This window comes from Parasteatoda tepidariorum, chromosome 4, assembly GCF_982258835.1.
Source record: "Parasteatoda tepidariorum strain Cologne lab strain chromosome 4, Ptep-v5.0, whole genome shotgun sequence".
Classification (NCBI taxonomy): Eukaryota; Metazoa; Arthropoda; class Arachnida; order Araneae; family Theridiidae; genus Parasteatoda; species Parasteatoda tepidariorum.
Window position 1 is genome coordinate 67,327,561 of NC_141758.1, and position 26,487 is coordinate 67,354,047.

The 26,487-nt window shown below is 28.1% G+C and overlaps 1 protein-coding gene across 1 annotated transcript; it reads left to right on the top strand.

The window, feature by feature from the left end:
* Positions 1-1,868: 1,868 nt before the first annotated feature.
* On the top strand, positions 1,869-25,024 carry LOC107446065 (alcohol dehydrogenase class-3 chain L). Its single transcript, XM_016060598.5, has 11 exons — positions 1,869-1,917; positions 3,990-4,022; positions 11,663-11,764; positions 13,465-13,606; positions 14,507-14,595; positions 15,377-15,499; positions 16,738-16,954; positions 18,243-18,370; positions 20,454-20,589; positions 21,758-21,896; positions 24,795-25,024. The coding sequence occupies exons 2-11, from the start codon at positions 4,005-4,007 to the stop codon at positions 24,829-24,831; spliced, it is 1,131 nt and encodes a 376-aa protein (XP_015916084.1). The 5' UTR covers positions 1,869-1,917; positions 3,990-4,004; the 3' UTR covers positions 24,832-25,024.
* The last annotated feature ends 1,463 nt before the right edge of the window (positions 25,025-26,487 follow it).

Consider the following 26,487-nt stretch of genomic DNA (forward strand, 5'->3'; position numbering starts at 1 on the left):
GTTGTGATTTTTTTAAACTTCTGTAAAAATTTTTGATAGAAAAAAATACATTCATTTTTTTATTAGTGGCACACAGCATTACGAAAAATTTAGAAAGGCTACACAAAAGTCACAAGTTTGGAAAACACTGCTATAGGGCATTAGCCGGAGATTAATCTCCGTATCCGAAGCACGCGTGGCAGAGCCTAACTCAAATCATTGATGATCTTATAGGATGCCGGAAGTTCCCTATACAGTGCTTCATCCCCCACCCCTGTAATTTAAATTTTAAACTGAAAAAAATTGAAACCTAATGAAAAAAAGAACTTTATAATATGGCAAACAAATTGAAACATGTAATATTAATAAGTTGATGCGGAGTAATATTTCAAAAAGCAAATACCATTGAAAGTAATTGCCCAATTAACTTCAATACTGTCAACTGACAAAATATTTTAGCTTCAATCAGACAAAAAGCAAATTATATAATTAAAACATATGTAACTGAAATTCGGCAAATTAAACTAAGCAATTTAATTTTTATGTCATACTGAATACTAATAAAAAACAAACATTTTATTATAAAACTTTGGAACAACTATCTTTTTACATTGCCACTCAAAATTATTAATAAACACTGGATAATATTGCATTAATGACACTTTTATCTAATGACGTCATAAACAATCGTCTGCATAAAGTTTAGTTCATAATAATCATATATAATCGTATGCATAAATAATCGTTCTGTTCGATCTTTTTATATCTTTACGTAACAAGTGTGAGATTGGTTTTTATTGGAATAGCGATGTTATAATTTTGTGGTTGAGTTAATAAATCTTCCCTTTTATAAACGTAATAGTAGAGTTTTCTTAATTATTTGATTCGAAGTCCTCTGAGCTTTATTTGAAGTCAGCTTGTATTTTGTATTTTTTGACAGCATTATTAAAAATTTTTACCTTTTCACACACATGCGTTCTCAATTTTGATTGGCTGTTTTGTGCGTTACTAACCAGAAGTCTTCTGTGATTGGCTACGTGTTATCATTCCATTCTCTTCTTATATATATCTTATATATATCTTATATATATATATATATATATATATATATATATATATATATATATATATATATATATATATATATATATATATATATATATATATATATATATATATATATATATATATATATATATATATATATATATATATATATATATATATATATATATATATATATATATATATATATATATATATATATATATATATATATATATATATTAATAATTAAAATCACAAAATAATACGAAAGTTCAATATTAATTTTAAAGGTGTTAATATATATTGGAAAAGGTGTTTAAAAGAATCTTTCAGATGAACATCACTGTAGCTTTGATTAATTTTATGTCGATGACAACTAAGCTATCTGGGATTTATTTGCTCAATGAGGATTACGCCACGTGATTATTTTGTTGAAAGCGAACGACAACAATTAAAAAATTTGTCGAACGAGTCTGTGTTTATATTAAGAAGAGAAATATTATAAAAAAAAATATTTATTTTATACATTGAAAAGAAAAGAAATTCGATAATGTGTCCACTTTACTAAAATTCCAGTTAATGCTATTGTTAAAGCTATCTTCAGAGCAATTTTTTTTATCTACAAGAGATTGAAAGACCTTAAGGAAAGCTGATAAAGCACAAAAGCTTTATCGCACTTGAATTGTTCTAAACTTGACCTTCAACTATAGAAATCAAAGCTGAATGAGAAAATAAAGTTTAAGCAAAATTTTAACAAAAATGAAAGAAAGCATAATGTGATAAGCGAGTGATATAATATCGTAGACAGCAAATAAAAAGAACGCCTTCACGTGATTCCTGGTGTACCTAGGGCAGATTTCTTAACCCTCGTGTTTCTCCTATTTTTGAAAAGTAAGTCAACTCTACTTTTAAATATTTTTCCAAATTCAAAGCCATTATAACAATAAGTTTTCAATAAAATAATTCACATCTAGATGATAATGCTTAAAAAAAAGTAAAGAGTTTAAAAAAAAAAAAAAAAACAATAATTGAAATTCATATAAATTATCATTGATGGAACATTGTGAAAATAGTATTTGCCTCTTAATAAGCTGTATAGTTCGTTAGTACGGTTGAAAGAGTATTGTTTCAGTCATATGAACCGTTATTTTTGAAAGTGGAATAAGTCTATTAGGAGCTAAAAATTTTTATTTCTTTTTACAATTTTAATAATCATCACTGCATATGGAAGTTAAATCAAATTGTAGTGTAAAAAACAAATACCCAAGTTGATGAACCTTCATCCATATTTTTAAATCCATTCAAAAGTTAACCCTTAAATATCTCAACTTAGGAAAAAAGAACTGTTTCACTATCAAAATCAACGGCACATATCATAAAAGAATAATAAAACATTATTTTTGTAATTATTTTAATTGAAAACGCGCTGAATAAACATTTTAATTGAAGATGCGTTTAAAAAGTGCTTTTAGAAGTGTAATTTGCAAAAAAATTAGATTTACATATTTAAAATTTTTTTTTTCGTGTTAAATAATTTAATTTGTAAAAATGGATGATGAAAGACAATATGTGCTTAAAAATTAAAATAAGTTTTATATTCGTCTATTGTTATTCATAATTGTAAGTTTGAAGCACAGTAAAATCAGACATTTAAACTAAGTACAAGAAAAAAAATGCAATTATAATGCACAAAATTAAACATATTTAACGTGACACATAGCATAAGAGATTTAAAGAATTCAGAAATTTACGCTGAATGATAAAATACATAATGTAAAAATTTAGAACTAAGTTGGGTTAGTTTTAAACTACAGAAATGCAAATCAAGTTATTTAAATTCTTAGAGTTCTTATCGTTCATCTTTGAAAAAAGATATTTCATTGTATTTTGAATAGGTATTTTAATATTTTCACTATGATCTTTTTTATTTTAAAATTTTTATAATGTTTCTAAAACTCGCAACACAGAATCCAACCTAAGAAAAAAAAAACGTTCTTAAGAAAACGTATAGCAGGGAAAACTTCAAATTCCCTAATCACTCTTTTGTTTATTTCAACTATTTTTATATGCGGAAGAAAAATTGTTTTTTGATATTAAAAATTAAATAAAATATCGAAAAATAATTTAAGTACCACAAATTAAAATTCGTTCTCAACTCATTTTTGCCTAAAATCTTTTTAAAAAATTATTCGTTTTATCAAAAAACAGAAAAAGTGGTGGAACAAATATTTCATTTCTAAGATTTATTTAGGAAAATTAAAATAGTTTTGTCTGCTATATTGTAATAATGGTACAAACACTTATATTTGAATCTGAATTTCAAGCACTGTCACAGCTGCTAATATTTTACACTTCCTTTTTAAGATTCTTTGCATTAATAGTGATATAACATTTCAATTTCATTTTATTAGCATGATTTTTTTCAACAACGCAGCTTCTTTAAATACCGAAATAAAAGTGTTTTAATTTATTTATGTGTAGAGGTGGTTAATATCTTTTAGAACAATTTCATTAAATGAAGATAAAAATATTAACGAATGCATTTTATAACCACTTTAAATATTAACATCAATAAAGCTTAAGTGGAACAATGTGCACTACTTCTCTGGACTGTCAAAGAGAAAAATATACATTTGTTGAAAACAAATCTGTGCTTTTTTTCGCATCAGTGCTTTTCATATGCAGACCACTTTTTGTGGCCGGTGTAAATAGGCTAACATAAAATAATACGCATAACATCACTTTTTACCTTAAATTAAAAAAGATGGTTAGAAATAATTACTTAAACATAATTCATCCACGTTTTACATGGAACAAGAAAGGTAACAAATCTTATTACGCCTGTATTTGAATTAGCTGTTTTCCTCTATTTTACGTAATTCGTTGTAGAACTATTTTATATTGTTACTTTTTTTATTTTATATAATATATATTAATAACAGTGTTTCGAATATTTCTTTCAGAACACTCACTCAAGGATGGCAACAGCTGGCAAGGTACAGTATACTGTTTGTTACTTTGCAACAGATGAAATTAAAGTAGCGATATTAGCTCTAATTTTAAAGTGTAATACAATTGATGGATTGAAATACTTTAAGAAAATATTTTGATTATAATTTCAAAGTTAAACTAAAAGTATTGTAAAGTTTAAAAATATTAAAGAATTTATAAAAGCAGACGATTGTAAAGTCTAAAAATATTAAAGAAATAATGGGTTTGCAAAATCATAATTAAAATAAAGTAAACGCATAAAGAGATAAACTTAAAAATAAAAGCAGACGATTAAATTAGAAGTCAATATTTAGAACGACAGAGTTGTTGATTCTTTTTAGATTAGTTTTATTGTGGAATTTGAGTTTCCTTATATCCCGTTACGGGTTTTCTAGTTGTTTATGATGTTTTCACTATCCCGTTACGGGTATTGCATATTTCTTAATGTTTGTGTTTGTTAATAAAAGTTTTTATTTAAAAGAAAAACTGAATAGTTCTTGATATAGCTTATGATACGTTACAGTATGTTTACAGTTTTTGCATGCAAATTAATTTATAAATTTTTGTGTGTCGTTCTGATAATATTTTTCTGTAAGATTTATGTTTTTTTTTGTATCACTTTCTGTATTGTCCCCAAATCCATTTTTTTTAACAAATACAACATAATTATTCAACATTAATTATTAAGTTATTATTTTCGAGATTTTTCAAATTTGTTATTATTTTCACGTGTTTTCAAATTTGCTACGATTTTTTGCGAATTCTAAAACTTATTATTTTTTCACGGTTTTTTTTTTATTTGTTATTTTTCCAGAAATTAGAAGTATTTTATTTCCCAGTCTAAGTACAAATGCTCTTCTAAAGTGAGCTTAATTTTTATGATAAAAAAATTTTTGCTTATCAATACCTAACTTTTGATTTCAAAGTCTGAATCCTTATTTAATCAAAGAAGATTCCACAAATAATTATGACTTTTAAAGTATATAAAACATTATTTTATTGTAATTAAATATGCTTTTCAGAGAAAAAGTTTAAGTTGAATTTGAATAAACCATAACTTTTACTTCGATACTTTTACTTTTTTTAATAAAATATTGTTTAAGTTTAATGGGGCTGTGCATCTTTAAAACGTGACTTTTGAACAATTTTCTCTGAATTTAGTTGAAATAAATCCCTGACTTTTTACATTCTGAAATAGTCAAAATTTCATCCTCATGATTCATATCTTTACAATTTACAGGAAAGTTGATTTTAATTTGAAATTTTCTACTTATGTATAGGTTACAACTTTCGCTTTTTTCAAAAACGCAATAACTTTTTTTTTCCTTACAATCATCTCACAATTTGTTTAGCTTATATATATTTATTTTTATTGGGGAGAAAACATTTGTACGAGAAAATATTTGACTATAAAAGCCGATTCTTTTCCCTTTTATCAACAACTTTCGAGAAATTTATTACAATTTTTCAGAAATTTTTCTATACATTTTACGCTGAAACAAAAAAATGATTGAAATTAAAAGAAAAGCCAAAAGTGCTGATATAAACAAAGGACAATTTTAGCTCTTAATGTAAGCTTAAAGTAAAGAACAAAATCCAGACTTCGAAAATACTTATATAATGGACTAAATTATTCTACATACAGAGGAAATGAACTTAGCGTAATAAAAAGTGAAAGAGAAATGTTTTCTTTTTAATGTTCGGTTATCCATTAAGTAAGTGACAAACTTTTATAAATTCATCTTTGATAATCAAATTATCTATATATATATTTCTCTTACACGGCGATAAAAAAAGGCCTCATTACAACTCCCCGAATGGCAACACTAGAAAATCGACCAATCATTGCTGCTAAAAATGTCACATGGCAAATGTCACATGAGGTGGCTCAACATATAGCGCTTTTAAAAACGGAAACAATAACCAGAGTGAGCATTATCAGGTTGTTCAATTCAGATTCATGCCCTAAAAACATGATAATATTTAATTTAAACTCAATTAGGAATTAATTAGGCTGGCCTTCTCCACGACTGTAAATAAGTCACAAGGTCAGACTTTTGCGACATTTGACAGCCTTTCAGTTAATTTCTTAGAGCTTTGCAGAAAAAAATGTTTTTTGGAAAAAATTTAATTGAAACTTCTATTGGCAGTTGGCAAGGGGAACTGCCAAAATCAAAACTCCCCGATTAGAAATGCAACATGGCGACCTCCACTTGGTATTTCTCGGGTAATGTTAACAGTCATGCATTTTAATTTATTGTATGTAAAACATCCTTATTTTGTTCTAAAATGTTATGTACTTTATTATAATTGTTAATTAATATAAAAATTGATTTCAAAAATGCTGATCACCAAAAAATATTTCATTTTGGCGATAAAACAAATTTTTGTGTTCTTGAAAATGAAAGACTTTTTGAGGATTATTATCTCACAAGGAAAAGTTAGGGTTTAAAGTTTATATTTTAAAATAATAAATTTTTTTTTCTAAAAGTTTCAGAATTTCTAGCATTAACTAATTTATTATACACATTTACTTGAATTTAGGTGAGTAACTGCAATATTTGATAATTTATTTTGCTAATATGTTTCTCATTTAGCTAATGTTTTGATTTTTTCACCATGTACAATCTAATTAGCTAATATACTTTTTTAAAAGCCAATAAGAACATTGATAGAATTCTTCTACATAAGTATAATACTATGTCTTTGATGATAAAATAGTATGTCTTTGATGATAATATATTATGTCTTTGTGCTAGAACATTGTGTTCATTGGCGAGCGAGCGCAGCGAGCCATGGTTCACGGCGTGAACCACATAGGATTGCGTAGCAATTCTCGGGGGTTGGCGAGCGTTAGCGAGCAGGGGGCGGAGCCACCTAGTATTAAATATTTATTAAAGTTATTTTCTTTTGGAAAATGTTTTTAAGAACTCTGTAATGAGTTCTTAACAACTCTGTAATAAGAATGTTTTTAAGAAAATGTTTTTAATATGCTCTGAGAAAAAAATATGCTCCAGTAGGGTGCCGTAAATTTTCCCAGAGAGGTAAAATTTACCATGTTTCAGTCTCTAATTGAGCGCAAAAGCTCGATAATTTTTACCAAAGCTCTTAGGAAATGATTTTTGGTAAATTTAGAAATAAAATATGGTTTTATGATCTGTGAAAAAATTTGGTAGTTTTATGATGATATCTTAAGGCATGACATCAAACCAATTATTAGATTAAATTTACTTTTAAATTTTATAATTTTACTATATGTGTGGTTACAAGAACTATAATTTTGAAAACTAAAATTTCCGGTAAACCATTACCATGTGAACGGAAAAATACCGAATGAATGGTTTAGATGAATGGTTGGAATATATATATATATATATATATATATATATATATATATATATATATATATATATATATATATATATATATATATATATATATATATATATATATATATATATATATATATATATATATATATATATATATATATATATATATATATATATATATATATATATATATATATATATATATATATTCAAAATGAAGATAAAACAAAGAAAAATTATTGACATATGAAAAAAAAAGGGGGGGGGGATAATAAGTAAAAAAACAACAAACAACAGTTTAAAAGAGAAAAAAAAAGGATGAAATTTTATTTATTTCTGTTATGCGGATATAATCGTGGGGGCTGATGAAAAGATTATATCTTTTTTTTTTCCGGTTTTTTGAAATAAAATTTCATCCTTTTTTCTTTTTTCTTTTAAAAACTGTTGTTTGTTATTTTTTTACTTATTATTTCCCCCCCCCCTTTTTTTTTCATATGTCAATAATTTTTCCTTGTTTTATCTTCATTTTGAACTTATCTAATGAGTTCTGTCTACTTGCAGCTTAAGCGCAATAAATGAAACTTATTGTTTTTCTTAACTTTCTTCGTGTTTTCTTGTATTTTTTTTATTTATTATATATATATATATATATATATATATATATATATATATATATATATATATATATATATATATATATATATATATATATATATATATATATATATATATATATTTTTTTTTTTTTTTTTTTTTTTTTTTTTTTTAAGATATAGGTTTTTCTTTCTGTATCAGAAATTTCATTACCATACTAATACAGTAGTTTTGGCAGAATTTTTTACTCTTTTCTGTCTGTGTGCATAACTGCATTACTAGTAAAGGAGTTACTAGTGGTTGGTAGGGCGTTAGGCCCAAAAGGACATGAGTCTTATTCCAGTCGCCTTCCCCGTGTAATAAATGGAGACTGGCACATTTAAACCTGTCGGGCAACGAAGTCCTCCAAGCTCCCGTAACAAATCAATACCTCTGGATTAATCGTCCTCTGGTTCAGGTCAAAATTACGATCCGTGGATGCATGAATGGATGGATGTATGATTGAGTCATCCTTTTAAAACGGACTGTGAAGTGTGTTAGGTTGAAGACGTACTTAAATAGAAAAAAAGTCAGTAAGTTTCTGACAAAACATCTTTTTTTTAAGCATTTTAATTAATATCTGCGTTTGTAGTTAACTAATAAAATATTACCTAATATAATACCCAACTATTGCTAGAATTATTTCTGAGTAACCAAAACATTCTATCGCATTTTTGATTTGTATGCATTTTAGTATAAATATTAAAATTTTATACTGATGCATTTCATATTTTGAGTACCATTAGTTACCACACTGATATTAAACTATCTTTTTTACAAGCAAATAAATTTCACTTGTAAACAGATTTTATGCATATAAAATGCACTAATTGCAACAGAAAATAAATTTAATATTTTTTAAGTCTGAACATCTCTTATTTAAATTTTATTTTCCAATTAAAATTTAAAATTGCTAAAGATTATTTAAATTTTTTTAATAAATTTTGAGTGATTTATTAAATTCAAATATTTTCCTTACTTAAAATAAAAGTTATGCTCAGTTTTATGAGGTTAATGCTCTGAATGTTAAATGATAATTACTTATCAGTTAAACAAATATGCATATACTTTAACTCCTGGGTGAACTTCGTGTAGAATTTTATCTTTGTATCAGCATAACCTAGATAATATTACCATTTGAAAATGTTTGCACAAAAATGAACATAAAGAGTGCATAAACTTATGGGAATTTTTTTATGTAACCTAATTAATTACACTCTTTGGCTAATGTATCAGGTAAATTAAGTAAATATTTAATTTCTGACATCAACTTATTCTTAATCTCTAGGATAAGAAAATCGCGTGACACGAATACATTCAATTAGCTAAGAAAAGATAAGAAAAAAAGTTGTACGATTTAGCAATATAATTCTTGAGAAAGTATAACTTATTGTACAGTAAAAAAAAATAAGATTTCCTTTTTTAAAAACAATGTACACTATTTATTTTTAAAATGGATTTTCATTAAACAGTAACATCATAAGTTCTTCGTTTAATTCTTAGTAAACAATTGTAGACTGTTGCCTCCATGTCTGTATACAATCAGTTTTTTTTTTCAGTGATAACTCTTAGCATTATATAACAATTGTCTAAAGTCAGTAATTGTAACAGAATTTTGTTTCTAATGATAAAAACAAGAACTCAATCCTTTGATTATAAAATAACATTTTTAACTAAGTAATAACCTTACAATTTCAGATACTGATTTACACTTTGATCCTACCGTTTTATCAAAGTGCTCTTTTATCGACTCTGGAAAACCAAATTAAATTTGGTTTTCCAGATTTTTCTCAACCAAATTTAATTTGGTTCTATTAGCTACCACGCACCTTTCTTTTTTCTCAATTTCTACTATTAGATCACACTTTCCCTATATGCATTTATATATCTTGTTCAAATTTCAAATCATTAATAGAATACTTTTTATTCATCCAAGAATAGAATACTTTTTATTCAAGTTCAAATAATTTTTTTAAACTTGCAGTGGATGACACTTGTTGTTAATACAGTTTTTTCAAATATTAACTAATTAAATAAATTTAATTGATTAGTTTTAGTTTTATGTGAGAGATAATTTTTTTAAAAATTATTTAATAAAAAGTAACTAAAATAAAATTTTTCTTTGTTAGCCTAAGTAATTTTCTTTTATATATATTGCTTGTTTTTAAAATAATTTTTGAAATTATTCATGAGTGTTTATGATTATGGCGCTCATGTTTTGAGCAACAGAATAAGAAAAAAAAGGAGAATTTCATTTCTTATGAATAATTTTTCGCATTGTTAAAAATTTGCTTTTTTTAGCGACATTGATGCCTTACTCAGTAGTACTTGCTTTTAAGATAATAGCTCAAAACATAGCCTTGATAGCGTTCTTAATAAAATCCTCAAAGGATTCTTTGTTTTGGGTGATGGAACTTTTTTCACTGCTTAGCATATATGCAAAAAATGCTTTATTTTAACCTAAAGTAGCCGTTTAAAAATAATAATTATTAATAATTTTTTTGCTAGTTTTATGAGTTCTTGCGCACAATAAAGCATATAAACTCGTTTTTTTCTAAATTTTATTTTATTGCTTTCAAAAACATTGTCGAAAGTAGTCGGATACATAAAAGAAAAATTGAGTTTCAATTTGCACGTTTAGGTTATCGTGCCTGGGCAGGGATAGCCTGGTCGGTAGGGAGCCATGTCCGATAGTTCGTGGGTTCGAACCCCGCTGACCGAAGACTCCCCGTCTAGTAAATGGAGACTGATGCACGTTAAATCTGTCGAGTCGCAAAGTCCTCCATGTTCCCATAACAAATCAATACCTCTAGGGGTACTGGATTGGAGATCGATCGTTCTCTGATTCAAGTCAAAATTAAGATCTGTGGATGAATGAATGGATGTATGAATGGGCCCGCCCTATAAGCGGGTGTGACGTATGACTGTGACGGAAGTCGAATTCTTGGCCATAGATGGTGTCACTGGAAAACAAGAACAATCGCACCCATCTGCCTGAAAAACAGGCATGCATATGACTGAATCAGACTATCATGCCTTATTGATCCAGGGATTTAATCCCTTCCTTCTCGCTCGCGTGAAAATGACGGGGTGAGTTTTCGCCCTCTATTTTTCGCTCCCCTTAAATTTCCGGGCTGAAGTGTTCAGTAGTAACGTGCCAATAAGAATAAAACTAATTCATTTTTTTTAAACCCGAAAACATTTTATTTCTCATTTTACTCACCAGATGGCAGTACCAGGATATTTTCTAGGTAATTGTAGATAGTTTATTTTAAACTGGATGTCAGCACTAATCAACTACATGCATTTGGCAAAATCGACACTTTTATGACTGTTTTCTTGAAAATTAATCGATCGTTAAGGGGCTAATTGAAGCGAAGAGTAGAAGTCTTTCGAATTCAAGCAACGACTTTTTCTTCTAATTTGAACAAAGAATTCTGAGTCACTCACTTTTCACTTACGAAACCATTGATTTTGGAAACATTAAAACATTAAAAGACAAACATATTTTGATTTGAAATAATTATCATTGCTATAAATATGCTTCGAATTTCAGGTTCATTCTTTTCAGGAATGCAAAATAGTGACGAGCGAAAATTTTATTCCAGCTAGTGTCTTTAGAACTCAAATTTTTAATGTCAAAAATAATTCGATGAAACATAATCAAAATTATTTTTCAGCCAATCACCTGCCGAGCTGCAGTTGTATGGGAAGTGGGACAACAATACTCCATTGAAAAAGTCGAAGTAGATGTTCCAAAAAAAGGAGAAGTTCGAGTTAGAGTATGTGAAATTTCACAGTGATTTTTTTTCTAAAAAAACATTATTACAGCTAGGTATGTGGATGGAATCTTTACTCAAAACCATACTTTAAAAACGAAGTGAACAACTCTAATGGTGGTTTTTTTTTTATTATTTCGAATACTGAGCTAGCAACAAACAAGCTAATATTGTCAAATTATGTCTACTGTTATAAACTCTAATACTACGAAATTTTTTTGATTTAAAAATTTAATTGCCTTAGGAAAATATGAAGATGATTATAAAAGTCTCAAGCTCTCAAAAAATAGTCACCCACTCTCTAGACTTGTCAGACGTAAAGTAAAGCCATAGTTTAAAAAAAACATTCCCAAAACTTGAGAGGCATTTAAGTTTGACAAGTCTAAAGAAATGACATCTGTTTTTGAATGCTTGAAACTTGTCGACTTTTATTACCATTTTTATATTTTTGAGTCCAATGAAGTTTTTAAGGAAGTATAATACCTCTTCAGTTTCTTGGTATTATTATTAACTACGATATTATGTTTGACTTATTCAGATCATATACTTGGGTATTATATCTATTAGCAGTGATACGCTTACATCATTGATAAAGCGTAATGCCCTGACACAAATTTAACAAGTATAATATAAACTTCAAAAACCGTAAAACATAATGCAATTTTCTGCCTCTAACTATATTTTAAATAAAAACTATTTCAAAAATCTACTACCACAATCATTTATATTTTTTTAAGCTTCAAACATTTCATTAATATACGCAATAAAGTGAAATTATTAGTAATCTATTAAATTTCGGAAAAAATCACAAAATTGTAAGAAATTGTGTTTTCAAATTAATAGATTGAAAATAGTCTGAGGGATCATTAAAGTTATTCAATTACAATCGTGCAACTACTAGATATGGAGAGTACCTTGAACACAAAAGTACGGTCCAAAAATTGAACTACAAATTTAGATTGTTATTTTTTATATGGTGGTAGATTTTTCGTTTTGGGGACCATCCTCAAATTAAAGTTTAGGACAAGCGATAGGGAGGACTCAACAAGAAGTGGGGCATCACATATTTTGGTTAAAATAAAATTTTTAAGTAGACTGGTTAAATATTTATTTATTTAATTTTCATATTTTTTCCTATTTTTCATCAAAATCAGTACCTTTCTAATCATTTTTATCCATACGAGGTACTGTGAAACAAGCAATTAAAGTATTATAATAGTAAAGATTTTGGAACACGATCTGTGGCGTATTTTGTTTGTAATCTTCTAGCATTCGTTGATGTAATATAGCATTTGGTAAGATATGACATTCCATGCCAAAGAGGTATAAAAATATTTTTAAAAAATTTGCCATAATTTATGGATGGTCCCTTATATCGTTGTATTTCCCAATTAAGTCTTTATTGAGCGTTACAGAGATTAATTTTTATTCAGGTTATAGATTTTTTTTATAACTCCACTGCATATTTCTCAACTGAAGATATTTTGAGCCATCTACAACACATGTAAATACTTTATTAATTTCCACGAGTGTAATATAAGAACGTTTACTTGTGAAACAAATTTACTTTCTTAATTCATTATAATTCTGCGGAATTCTCATAACGGTGCTTTACATATAATTGGTTTCATTTCGTAAAAAATTGCACTTAACACAAAATTGTGTACAATTTTACCTTACATATAATGCAATTATATTTTCAGATGACATCAGCTGGCCTTTGTCATTCAGACGTTCATATGCAGCATGGAAGTGACAAAAATTGGTCATTCCCAACTGTCCTAGGCCACGAAGGTGCTGGTATAATCGAAAGTCTAGGAGAAGGCGTTGATAGGTTTGAAAAAGGTAATGCTCCAAACTCTTAAAGATAAATTCGTACAGAACAACGCAGTATTACTTGTCTTATAAAAATTAGAACAGAAAAACACAGTGCTTCTAGTTTTCATAGAATTCGCACAAAACAATATTGATTGTTGTTCAGAAAAAATCATATTGTTTAATGAGTTTTTTGTTGTTGTTATTTTTTCCAACACAAGGGAATCAGAAGTATACCACTTTTAAAATTGATATTGTTTTAAAACAAAAATTTAAACTTTAAAAACTAAAACAAATTAAACTTAACTATATATATATATATATATATATTCATGTAAGTACATCTGATTTCGCTACTCGCTTTATAGTTTTTGTTTTATACTGCTTTTTCTTTTTTTTTTTAATTTTATTTTCTGTTTTTACGTGTTATTTTTACTATTATATGTTACTGTTATTACTGTTATTACGTGTTATTTTTATTAGTTGTAATTTTTGTAAAAAGTTTTTTTGAGTGCTCCTCACACTATTGTATTAATATATTTTGCTTTGGCTATATTGATACAATATCATAAAGCACTCTTTTTTGCGGATATAATCGTGTGGGCTGATGAAAAGATTATATCTTTTTTCTTCCAGCTTTTTTTTAAAAAAAAAATTCACCCTTTTTTTAATTAGTTGTTTGTTATTTTTTTTAATTATATTCCCCCCCCTTTTTTTTATATGTCTCTAATTTTCCTTAGTTTTACCTTAATTTTATTTATATATATATATATATATATATATATATATATATATATATATATATATATATATATATATATATATATATATATATATATATATATATATATATATAGGTAAATTTATTTTTTAAACCTTCTATGAGGGGAATATTAAATGCATTTGTTTAATGCACTTTCACTTTTATAGGTGACATCGTAGTGTGTACATTCGAAGCATACTGCAGGGACTGCGACTACTGTATGAGCCCAAAAACAAATGTGTGCCGAAAACAGCCAGTGAGTTTGATTTTTTTTTATCTTTGTCTACTATGTTGTAACCAAAAACTGTTTTTTTTTTTATTCTCTTACTTAGAGTCGAATACACTCTGTAATGAAAATATTGGTGAATAAAAAAATAATGCGTATTAGTTATTATATAAAGTGTTCCTTAATTAATTTTGGTCCCAGATTTCACCATAAAATTTTTCGATTTGAATTTGCTTATCTTTCAACATAATAAAGCAACAGCTCTTCAAAAAAGAACTATTAGTTCGAAAAATCTATTAAATGAAAACCGGTACGTCATAAAAATCAGAACTTCGGAAACTAGAAGTTATTTTTCACGAAGCATCAAAATTAGCAACAAATTTCGTTCGCAGATCGTGATGTCAACTTTATTTTCCAAAAAAAAAAAAAAATATTATCAAAATAACCACCTTTTGCACTAACAAAGTTGTGGAATTTAAAAACTTGATTAATAGACTCGCGTGCAAATAAATATACTGGAATGGTCAGACATCCAGCAGAAGGCAGTTATTTTCAGCCATCTATTGTCCTCAATTTCAAACTTTTATGAGAATAAAAACTGGTTTGCTAAACAGATCCCTGAAAACAGTACATCTATTTTTATTTTCTTCCGTTTTTCTTTAATCGATTTTTTATATCGTTGGTTATTTTTTTGCCTTCCTGCAACTAAAAGTTAACAGTTTTATTAATTTTCCAATGAATACTCTTTTTTACTTCAATTTATTTATGCTAATTTGATTTAAAAAGTTATTTATGTTGTATTTATTAACAGAGAAACAATCTGCAAATGGATGGTACCTCTCGTATTGCAGCCAAAGGGAAGAAATGCAGTCAAATGGGTTCCTTAGGATTATTTTCTGAATATATCGTAACATCTCAATTTAATGTTACAAAAGTACGTTTCATCATAGCTTATAATCTAATTAATACTATTTATTTTCTCTTTTTTAAAATAATTTAACGTTACGCAACGTACTCAAAACAGGATACCTTATATATAATAACTTATATCAACCATATTTTGTATATATGTATATGCATGAAGATGAAATACAAAAAATAATTACCTCATACCAGAGCGAAGTCATGAACATGAAATAATGTCAGTATGCCGTGTATATCAGTGCTTCCACTTTAATTTATTTTTAATATATTTCCTTTTCTTAGTTTAGTGCTTCACGAGGTGGTTTTTTAGTTTGCCTTTAAGCTTGTTATTTCATAATAAAAATGTAAACAATAACAATCTCGAGCTCAATACCTGCTTTGGTTCCTGTTAGAAAGTTTGCAACTGCTTACTACAGCTTATTCTGGGAGACGATATTTTCAGACGGATAATTTTGTTTTCAATAAAAGAAATAAACTAGATAATTTCTGAGCTCAAATCTGCCGTATTTCATGAGATATTAATGTTATTAAGTAATTCTGGTGAGCTGGAGGTGAAAATCTGTTTTAGTTATTTATAGATATATTGTTAAAAAAGGTGACATGGTTGCTAGATTTTGAATAACTCGTTTTGAGTAACTCCTGATTTGGCCTCTTTCCATTTGTTTATTACTGTTTGTTCTTGTTGCAAGCTGTGTACCATCTTACGCTAGTGTTAGCACCTTTAGCATTGTGAGCGCAAGTATTGTTAGCATTATAAAAACAAATAATAAGTAATCAAATACCACGTTTGCAAGATTCTCAAAACACAATGATCACGTTGTGAGCCAACTAGCTTTAAAATACACCGGAAACAGTAACCCGGAAGTATAGGCGGTATGGAGCTTGCAGCGTCCCCTAGTGTAGAAAACACCATCCATAATTCGCTACTTTCTGGATGATTCTACTGTAGACTTCATAACTGCAAACTTCTACTATAGACTGGATAGCTCTACTGTAGATTAAACCATTATTTGTCTCTCCACGTTGTTCTTTTTCAGCTTCAAAACAATAGGTGTTGAGACAAAAAAAAAATTCCATTTTTGTATTTGTATTTTTTTATATGCTTATGAGTTTTGTTGTTTCATTATTGCCATACTTTTAATAATGATTTTGAGAGATATAAAGAGAAATATTTCGATAATAAAGCACCGATATTAAAATTAGTGGATTTTCCCCTCAATTTTGAAACTTTTATAACTTGTGCTGCAGGTGAACCCTAAAGCCAACCCCAACACCCTTTGTCTAGCTGGCTGTTGTATTCCTACTGGTTATGGAGCTGCAATGAATGCTGGGAAAGTTACACCAGGATCAACTTGTGCCGTTTGGGGTCTTGGAGGAGTCGGTATGTGTGTCATCATGGGATGCCGAGACAGTGGAGCATCTAAGATTATTGGCATTGATCCCAATGCTAAAAAGTTTGAACTAGGTACGTTATGAAAAGCATCTGTTATTAAAAATTAACACATCAAGATTTACAGAAAATTAGCTGTTAGAAAAATGTATTAAGACGTAAGACAGTTAATCAATATCATATTTGAAGCCACCAAATGCTTATTTTGGTCACCCTACAATTTATGAACAAAGCTCAAAAAGTAATAGATCACTTAGATAAAGCATTAAAATATACTCGCTTTAGTGTAATACATTTTAAATAGAAATTAACCAGTTTTTAAGGAACAATAGGGAAAAAAATCTGAAATATCATTTGTGGGGTGAGTTGTTACAGACAATGTCAACTTTCATCTATGAAAAGGTACCCTTGGCGTGTTTATATCGAAGTGAGAGAGTATGTCAAGGGAAGCATGCTCACATCACGTCCGGGTCACCAATGCGGGGTGAGTTGTTACAGACAATGTCAACCTTCATCTATGAAGAGGTACCGCAACATAGCATCGTGTTAACATGTCTTATATACCAGTGAATTGGAATCATGTTTTTGTAGTGGTAGATACACTACACCACTCATAGTTAGTATAAGGGGGTTCGGTACTTTTCGGTTAGACGGGCGCAAGCAAAAAGTTGCCGGAAAATGTAAATCGCAACGACTTTTTATTTTAATTATTTTTAGAACAAATAATAATAAAATGAAATAAAAATAATTAAGTAAAGTAAAAAGAAATTAAAAATAAAATTAGCTAAATTTTTTTTTTTTTGCAACCTGCGAAAAGTATCACGGATTCTAAAACCATGATCTGCATGCTACTAGTGACATTTTACGTTATAACCAACAGCTAAATAACAAAAGGAAAAAAAACAAGTAAACCGCTAACTTACTCCTTCCACAACGGAGGCGGCTTCTTAGTTCAAAAAACTTTAAATCCTACCTGTGAATAGTTTGCAATCGAAGAACTTTACTCATATTTTATTGGATCTTCGATTTATCCTTTCAACCCGAAGAAAAGATAGACTTATGGATATTATAAAAAATATATTTTTTAATAAATCTTCGATTCAAGGTTTAATTTTTTTTATTTATGAAAGTAAATTAAATACACATCACAACATGTTAAAGATATTCTTTTCAATTAATTAAAAGAAATAATTAAGATATTCGTGATCTGAAATGAATAGAGAAAACGTTTTGAAATATGAATATCTCCCATTTCTTGATAATTGATTTTGTTGTGCCACATAAAATTTTTATTCGTCTAGAAATATGAAAGTAATTTTTTCATCTGTTAAGAGTTATCTCTAACTGATTATACTTATTGCAGCCAAACAGTTTGGTGCAACTGATTTTTTGAACCCTAAGGAAGTTAAAAGTGTGCCTGAAACTTTGGCTCAAATGTGCAAAGATGGCGTTGACTATTGTTTTGTCTCGGTTGGAATTCTTTCAGCTATGGTAAGAATTCATAACACATTGGCTAAACTTAGTTTTTGTTCATTTGAATAGTTAAAAAGTTATTCCACGTGTTTCATCAAGCATTTGAGAAAAAATAAAAATATAAAATTAGATTATAGTTCGATATATAGTAGCAACGATAAAACTGTTTTCTATCGAAAATCAGCTCAAGAGAAAAAAAAAATGGTATACCTACAAGTGACGTAGTGAGGGTTTCTCGATTCTGTTTAGTTGTTGAAACGTGGCATTTGTTTAGATTAACAATTGTTCTTTCCTTTATATTTCGAGTATACGAATCCCGTCAAATATCAATTCCATTGACACATTCTATATTCTGTTACAAAGATTTCAATTATTTCACTATATATTTAATACTTATCACAGAGACACGTACGAAACCATGTAGAACATAAACAAACTAATTATGCATCGAATTTGCCAGGTACTCAAAACAAAAGCATATCACGGTTACAATAAAAGACAAAAACAAATAATAAATCTAAGTTAAGTAGAAGGCGTAGAAGAGAAAGAATTATATTTCACTAAATTTGCTGTGAGATACAGCGCTGTGTTTAACTAATTTCTCGTTAATTTGCATTCTGAAATTTAGATCAACTTTAACACGCCATTTTGTTCATGAACGATCAGCTGGTAATTCCACACTTGGCTGGCTTCGACCACAGTGCTGACGTAAAATATCCTCAGCGGTAGACGAATCACAGGTTAGAGCTTCCTTGCTTTCGGAATAACAGTGGAAGGTTTTCGTAGTTTTATAACGCCAACCATATAACGGCAATGCAAATTAGTTCCATCGTAATGTCCTTCACGAAGGCAAAATTTCGTCCAATAGTTGATCCAGAAGTTTCTTGTCTTTTGGGTTCGAAATTACAAGGCTACGAAGTTGAACTTTTGTACTGGTAAACCTGAAATTAGATCTGCTGATAAATTACAGTTATTAAATTAAATATAGAAAACAATCAGCTGACTGATTGTTTTCTATATCAGCTGTGATATTCTTCTTCTGAAGTGCAGTACTCAATTATGTAGGCCGTAGATGAAACATTTAAAAATTAAAATTGGAAAATTTGGATATACGAGGACAAATTTTTAAGGTCCACTCAGTCATGAAATTAATCCGATGTAGCAGTGTATTTAATATACATGTTCATCCTTTCCAACCCAAGCGCGCAATGCATCAACATTGAAGTAAAATGGAGTCTGTCAAGTGTTCGTCTGTATTCAATTTTTTACACTTATAATGCAGCCGAATTCATCATTGAATGAGTAAGTGATAGCAAAGTAGCGTGATAGCGTTGGAACTTGGAAGTAAGACTCTGATTTTCATGATTCAATTAGGCAGGGTAAAAGCAATGATCTTGATTAAAGAGTGAATCAACTTCAACTCTTAATCTTCGCGTGCAGGTCGTTGGGCTACAGAGGCAGGGGTGCCATCCACTCTGCAGAGGATTAAAATTGTGATGGCTTGCCTTCGGATCATCCTCAAGGAAGTTTCCCAGACCGTCTCCAATAGCCTCTTGTGCAGCTCTAGTGCGACGTAAAATAACTAAAACAACAGCTACATAAATTCTTAATTCTGTTCTAGCAATTCATTTGCTGAATGATTCGATTTCTTGATTTTCAACTTTATATTTATTATATTAAGAGCATTTTAGGGTATTTTGGTTCAGGCGACGAACTGTGAACCAACATAGAGAATTAGGTAGAAACACATTCGGTTAACCCTGTTGAGGATATTAGGAAATGAGTGCCACATTTGCACCACACCACGATAATTAATAAAATGATATATTTATAAAAAGAGTGAAAAAATTACATTTCTCAAAATTTATTCAAATTTACGGTATAAAAACGAGTGTTTATCAAAACAAATACCATTTCGCTGTTGTTTTATCGATTCAATTAATTTCTTCACTTCATTTACGGTCTTGAAAAGCATAGCTCACGCTCCCGAATAAAAATGGTGCACGCGTCTATTTTCCGACACGTATCTTTTGAATTAATCTGAAAACTAAGTGTGTCTCATTCATTAAATTTAAATTCTTTTTTACCACTGTTTCTTTAGGAAGAAGCATTTAACTCTAGTCATCCTTATTGGGGTAAGACTGTAATTGTTGGCCTGAATGATACTGGATCGACAATGAAAGCAGGGGTCTGGGAGTTGTTATACGGCAGACAACTGGTTGGCACATATTATGGATGTGAGTATAATGTTAATAATTTTAAAAAAAAAAATTTTGATAATTTCTTAAAAGAATTCTAAAGATCTTTAGATATTAACTTAGCTTGCGTAAGGTAAGAACATTTTTAAGCATGCCTTCCATATTTCTACCTGTTCTGAAAAGAACTTAAACTAAAAACTAAACTAAACTCAGCGGTGAGATATTCTTGACCTTGGGCTCTGGGGTGCAGGAGCAGATGTTCCGGACAGGTGGTCAGCCGAACGCGGAACCCCCAGTGTTTAGTTCCCAAGCATGCTTGGTACTCATTTATTGACCCACTGAAAGGAAAGGCTGAGTCAGCCTTGCCCGGCCCGAGGATCGAACTAGGGACCTGTGGCACGACAGCACGAAGCGCTACCGCTCAGCCACCGGGCGACGAAATGAAAAGAACTTAATCTTACAAATAATCTGCAAATTAAAATAATTTTTATATTTGCCAAAAATTAAAACTTTAGGAAATTAATTAGCTCTAGATTACCTAAGGAAGTCATTTTGACTGCTTTTAATTTCAATTCGAAAAACAAGGATGTATATAATGACACAATTTCTTAGAATTTTATACAACTTATAAACTTTTGATTGTTCATATTTACTAATATCTTGTTATATAACTGTAAATAATATAAAAATATTAAAAATATATTTTAAACAAATTTCCCTACACATTATTTATTCTTTTACAATCCAGTCATTTTGACTTTTTGGGGCAATATAGATATATACTAATTTTCAGTCTTTCTAGCGTTAAAAACTTTTAAAATTTGTTTTTAATGTAAGTTTAAAGCTAATTAATGAATTCATTGTTCTATCATTATATTGTAGATCATTTTATTTATTCAAAATCAATGAGACTTAGAGGATCTTCAAATAAAATTTATATTTGAACTGCTAAAGCAAAGCTCAGATGTATTTTTGTACCAATCAGAACTGCAAAAGATCTTCCGATTGAAACTGCGTTTATAATTCTTCATAGTTTGAATGCACTGCAGCATTTCATTTAGTATAATTTTAATGCAAAAAATATTTTTCACATGCAAAATACTAAATATAATTTGTTATTTTATTATTGATAACGCACATTAGTTTCCTACATGCTTCATAAGACAAACTTAGAACATTATTTAAATAAAATATATATTTTTTGCAGCTTACACGGCAGTTCGTGATATTCCTCATCTTGTTGATAAAGTCTTGAATGGACAAATACAGTTAGAAAAACTGATTTCTCATCGTCTACCACTAGATAAAATCAATGAAGGCTTTGATTTACTGAGAACTGGCCAATCGTAAGTTATCTTACGCTTTAAAAGTTTTCCTGCAAAAATATTTAATAATATAATCATAACATATAATGTATAATTGTATTATAATATAATCATAATGTATAATATTATATACAATTTATAATTATGTTATAATGAAAATATAATGTATAATAATATAATAATAGTGCATAATAAATATAATTATAATATAACTATAATGTATTATAATATGTTTGTTATTATTTATCAGAACTCATGTGTAAAATTATAGTGAATTTAAAAGAGAACGTTTCTGTAAAATTACAGAAGAATATTCAAAGGAGACTCAGTAATATTACAGAAATAAAGTAAGACTCAACTGTAAATCCTGAAAAAAAAATGACCTCATGAAATTTTTCCTCAAAAGTTTCGACTCAACACGCCGCACCGGGTAAATGGATGGCTATTTACAATTGAAGTAAAAAACAATATATTAAAATATCTGAAAGAAAGCCTCTTTAATAAAATTCCCAGCAAAAACCTATAGTTTCCAGAAGTCTGTTAAAGAAAAATTCGTTTTTGTGCGTTCGAGCTAGTTCTAGTACTAGTACACATTCTCGTCTTTTTCCCTGTATTTTTGCAGGAATTTCGGACAGTTAAAATATTTTATAACTTTATTATCAAAGAAAGTCTATATTTTTTGTTATGATCCAAAATGTTGACAACAGTGTCAATTGATGTAATAGGATAATCTATTCTAAACTGAAATATAAATAGTTTTGAAGAAATAATATGTCTAAAGCATCGCCAGGGCAGTTGCAGGGTCAAGCGAAAAATATTTTTACTTATTTATTTAATAACGTGATGGTATCGAGCTGTTGCACATAATCAAAAATTTAAAAATGATACCAATTTTTTGAAATTATCCCCCCTTTTATTTAAAAATAATTTTTAAGAAAAAATAATTTTTAAGAAAAAATAATTAAAAAAGAACTAATTTTTTAAGAGGTTGCGTTTTACTGAAAATAAAAATTATTTTCAAAAGTTGACGAAACATTTAGTTTCTCTCCCCTTAATGCAACTTTTTCATTTGAATTTCAAATGTACATCAAATGAATGAGCTAACTAAAGAGCAGTTGCCATTTCATTTCTAATTTTTATAATAATAATCGTTTTTATTAGAATAATAATCGTTTTTATTAGAATAATAATCGTTATATAATAAAAACGATTTTATTTATAATAATATCGTTTTTATTTATAAAAATATCGCTTTTATTTATAAAAATATCGTTTTTATTTATAATCGTTTTCATTTCTAATCTTTATAATAATAATCGGCAAAAAATATCGTTTTTGAGTAAGCTTCATCTTTTGTAATTTTATTCAAAAATAAGTAAATTTTATTGCTCGGTCGGATAGTTCACTCTTGTAGGTAATAACTGTAGGGGAGAGTGGGGTCAATTGTAACATTTTTTACTTAACTATCTTTAACTTACAAAAAATCCAATATATTATTAGTATTAATTGACAGAAGAGTAAGGTAGATTATCCTCTACTAGAAAAACAATAAATACCTTATTTTAAATGTTATTATATTAGTTATTAACAATTTTTGACAGTTGTGCACTTGTTACAATTGTCCCCACTTACGGGGTCAATTGTAACAGCTCATAAATTCAACTAAAACATAGTTAATTATACGTATTATCATAGTTGTGATATATTTTTTTATTTGATCAAAATAGTAGTGATATTTTAGGAGTAAAAATAATAATGAGCAGAGACCTAAAGGGTTAAACTTTTAACTTTAAGGGGTTACAAATTTTAATTTATGCTGTGAAAGGTGACAAATAAAATAATGCACATGCAACATAATATAAATGATATAGGAAACTATTGGCGTCTCTTAAAGAGTTGAGTAATGGTTTGTAAACGTAAGATTATTTATTTTCAGCTGTTACAATCGTTCCTTTACTTATTGTTGCAATCGTCCCCAAGACGCCATTTCAGCTTCATTTGTTAAAAACAATGCTAGTTAATTAACAAAACAAATTTTTTTATTGAAATGTTAATTAAGGTGTCCACTTACATATTCGGTTAATAATTTTTATTTGTTTAAACAAAATTACTTTGTTACAATATAATATTCTAATACCAAAAAAGTACTTACGTAGCGTGAAAATATCTTTTGTGATGTAACTCTTTCACAAGTACCTAAAAATGGTTGCCAGCAGGGGTGTACATGTAGATTTATTAAATACACCTTGTGTGCCACTTAGGAACCAAATCTAGAACCCGACACTCGAAATTTTTGCTCTGTTACAATCGTACCCTGTTACAATTGACCCCACTCTCCCCTATTCTTTATTTCAAAACGATATAAAAAATACCATTTATAAGTAGATTACAATGGTGAATGTAAGTTCAGTTAATAGTACAAAAATAGTTACAGAAGCATATTTTAAAGTTGAAACACAAAAATTTTTTTTATTAAATATTCCCGAAATTATTGTTTTAGTCAACGGCAGGAAGTAAATTTTAAACAGTCGCATTTTTCATTGGTTTAATACATTCAAAATTCCATCAAAAGTAGTTGTTTTTCGTCTAATTTAACATAAATTTCTTGCTCATTCTTTTAGATTTCTTTCGTTGTCTTCTTTTTAAATATCATGAAAAGAAAATTAACTAATTTGAATTAAAACCTAAATATAAATGCACACAATTTTAAGTGGGCATCGACTTACAATTTTATTTCCTCATGTAATTCAGAACAATTAACTCGAAATAAGAAAAATACATATTTATTAAAACAATTAACTTCACCATTTTACCACCTATGTAAACTTTAAGGCTCGAATCTTTCTATTTACTTTTATTAATTAAAAAATTATATTGAGCATCCATTTAATAAAAATAAATGTTTCTTTCATCTTTCAGGTTAAGGGCAATCATTGATTTTGACATTAAAGCCTAAAGAAGGAGAATTTCTGACTGTTAGTAGACTGTAGTCCAAAGTTACGGAAATCCTTACGTAGCTTATGAACAACATAGAGCAACAGTTTCATTTGAATGTTGATAAAGACTGCTAAGAAAATTCAAGTCATATTGAGTTTTATAATTATAATTTTTCTGTAATCTACATAAATAAACATATTATTTAAAACTTTTCTGATGTTATAATTCTATTAAATTATAATTCCTTAATATATTTTTTTTATCATGAACAACCCTTTTACCCGGGATTTCTTATTATATCTTCATTTTTATCATTCTCTGGATAAAGTTGATGAGCCGATAATCGTATTCACCGCTATTTTGTATCCATAATTGGAGATTTATAAAAAAAAAACTGCAGGAATTCTAAGGAGAAATAATAATGCGTAAATTCAATTAGCGGTATTTAGATGAGTGCCCCCTCAAAATGCTGTGTCATTTGGTAATCGAAAAAAAAAGCAAGCAAATATTATCTAAATTTCAAGAACGATTAAACACGCATACTTCTTCTGCACTATTTGAATGTTCTTTTTACGGTTCACTTTTTTAAATAATTTTCCCGAATTTATTTTAAGCCATATACGATGAAAATTGTCATGTCTGGTACACTTATAAAAACGACAAGAATATAGTAAAATTTACCATTTTTCTGACTATATTGGAACACCAAAAAGCTAGGTAATTGTTAACGAAGCTCTCGATAACGATTTTAGAGAAATTAAGAATAAAATATGAATTTATACGTGTTTAAATTAGGTAAATGTGGTAAAATTTCGTACTTTTATCATAATACTTTGGATCATGGTATAAAAACCATTTATTCGGTTAAATTTACTTTTCAGTTTTATATTTCTAAATATATGTGAGATAATAAGAATTATATTTTTGAAGGTCAGAATTCCCGGTAAACCTTTACCATATAAACAGAAAAATTACCAAATTAATATTTAATATATCGTATATTTCAGTTTTAATAACCAGGATTAAATTTTTTATACCAAAAATGTAATTACCATACAGTATCGCAATTTTGCCAGAATATTTTTCTCCGTGCGTGTCTCCTAATATTTTTACTTATTCTAAATAAAATAAATCTCATTTAATTTTAATATTATTGATTGTTTTGTTTTTAGTATGGCCAATTTCTTAGAATTCTATTTTTTCTTAAATAAATTTTATAATTTCACTTTTTTTTACTTGTAACTGTCTACAAAGGATTAGAATCTAAAGGAAAATTATGTATAGTTCCTATCACTTAACGAAAAAATATTTTTAAATTACAAAGTATTATAATTGCTGTAAGACCAATAGTAACCGACTTACCCCCGAAGGAGTTTGCGGATAAGGGTTTCACCCGTTTGCACGTGAATAAACACTAACAAACTACAGAAAAGTAAAAGTATTAAATTGAAAAGATTAAAACACATAGGAAAAATCCCAAAATTGAAAAAGTAAAATAAAAATAAAACAGAATAAAAATTAAAAGAGCTTAAAACATCAATGTGGACAAAATCAACCGACAATAAAAGCATCAAAAATACAGGTAAAAACATATAAAAGTAAGGTCAGGTGAAACATCAAATGGTAAAATATGAAAAATCACATTAAAAATAAAAAAGACTAAAATAAGCCTAGT

Coding starts and splice junctions, on each gene's coding strand:
- LOC107446065 (XM_016060598.5), top strand. Junction 16,955..18,242: donor TGCTAAAAAGTTTGAACTAG/GTACGTTATGAA, acceptor TACTTATTGCAG/CCAAACAGTTTGGTGCAACT. Junction 21,897..24,794: donor TTACTGAGAACTGGCCAATC/GTAAGTTATCTT, acceptor TTCATCTTTCAG/GTTAAGGGCAATCATTGATT.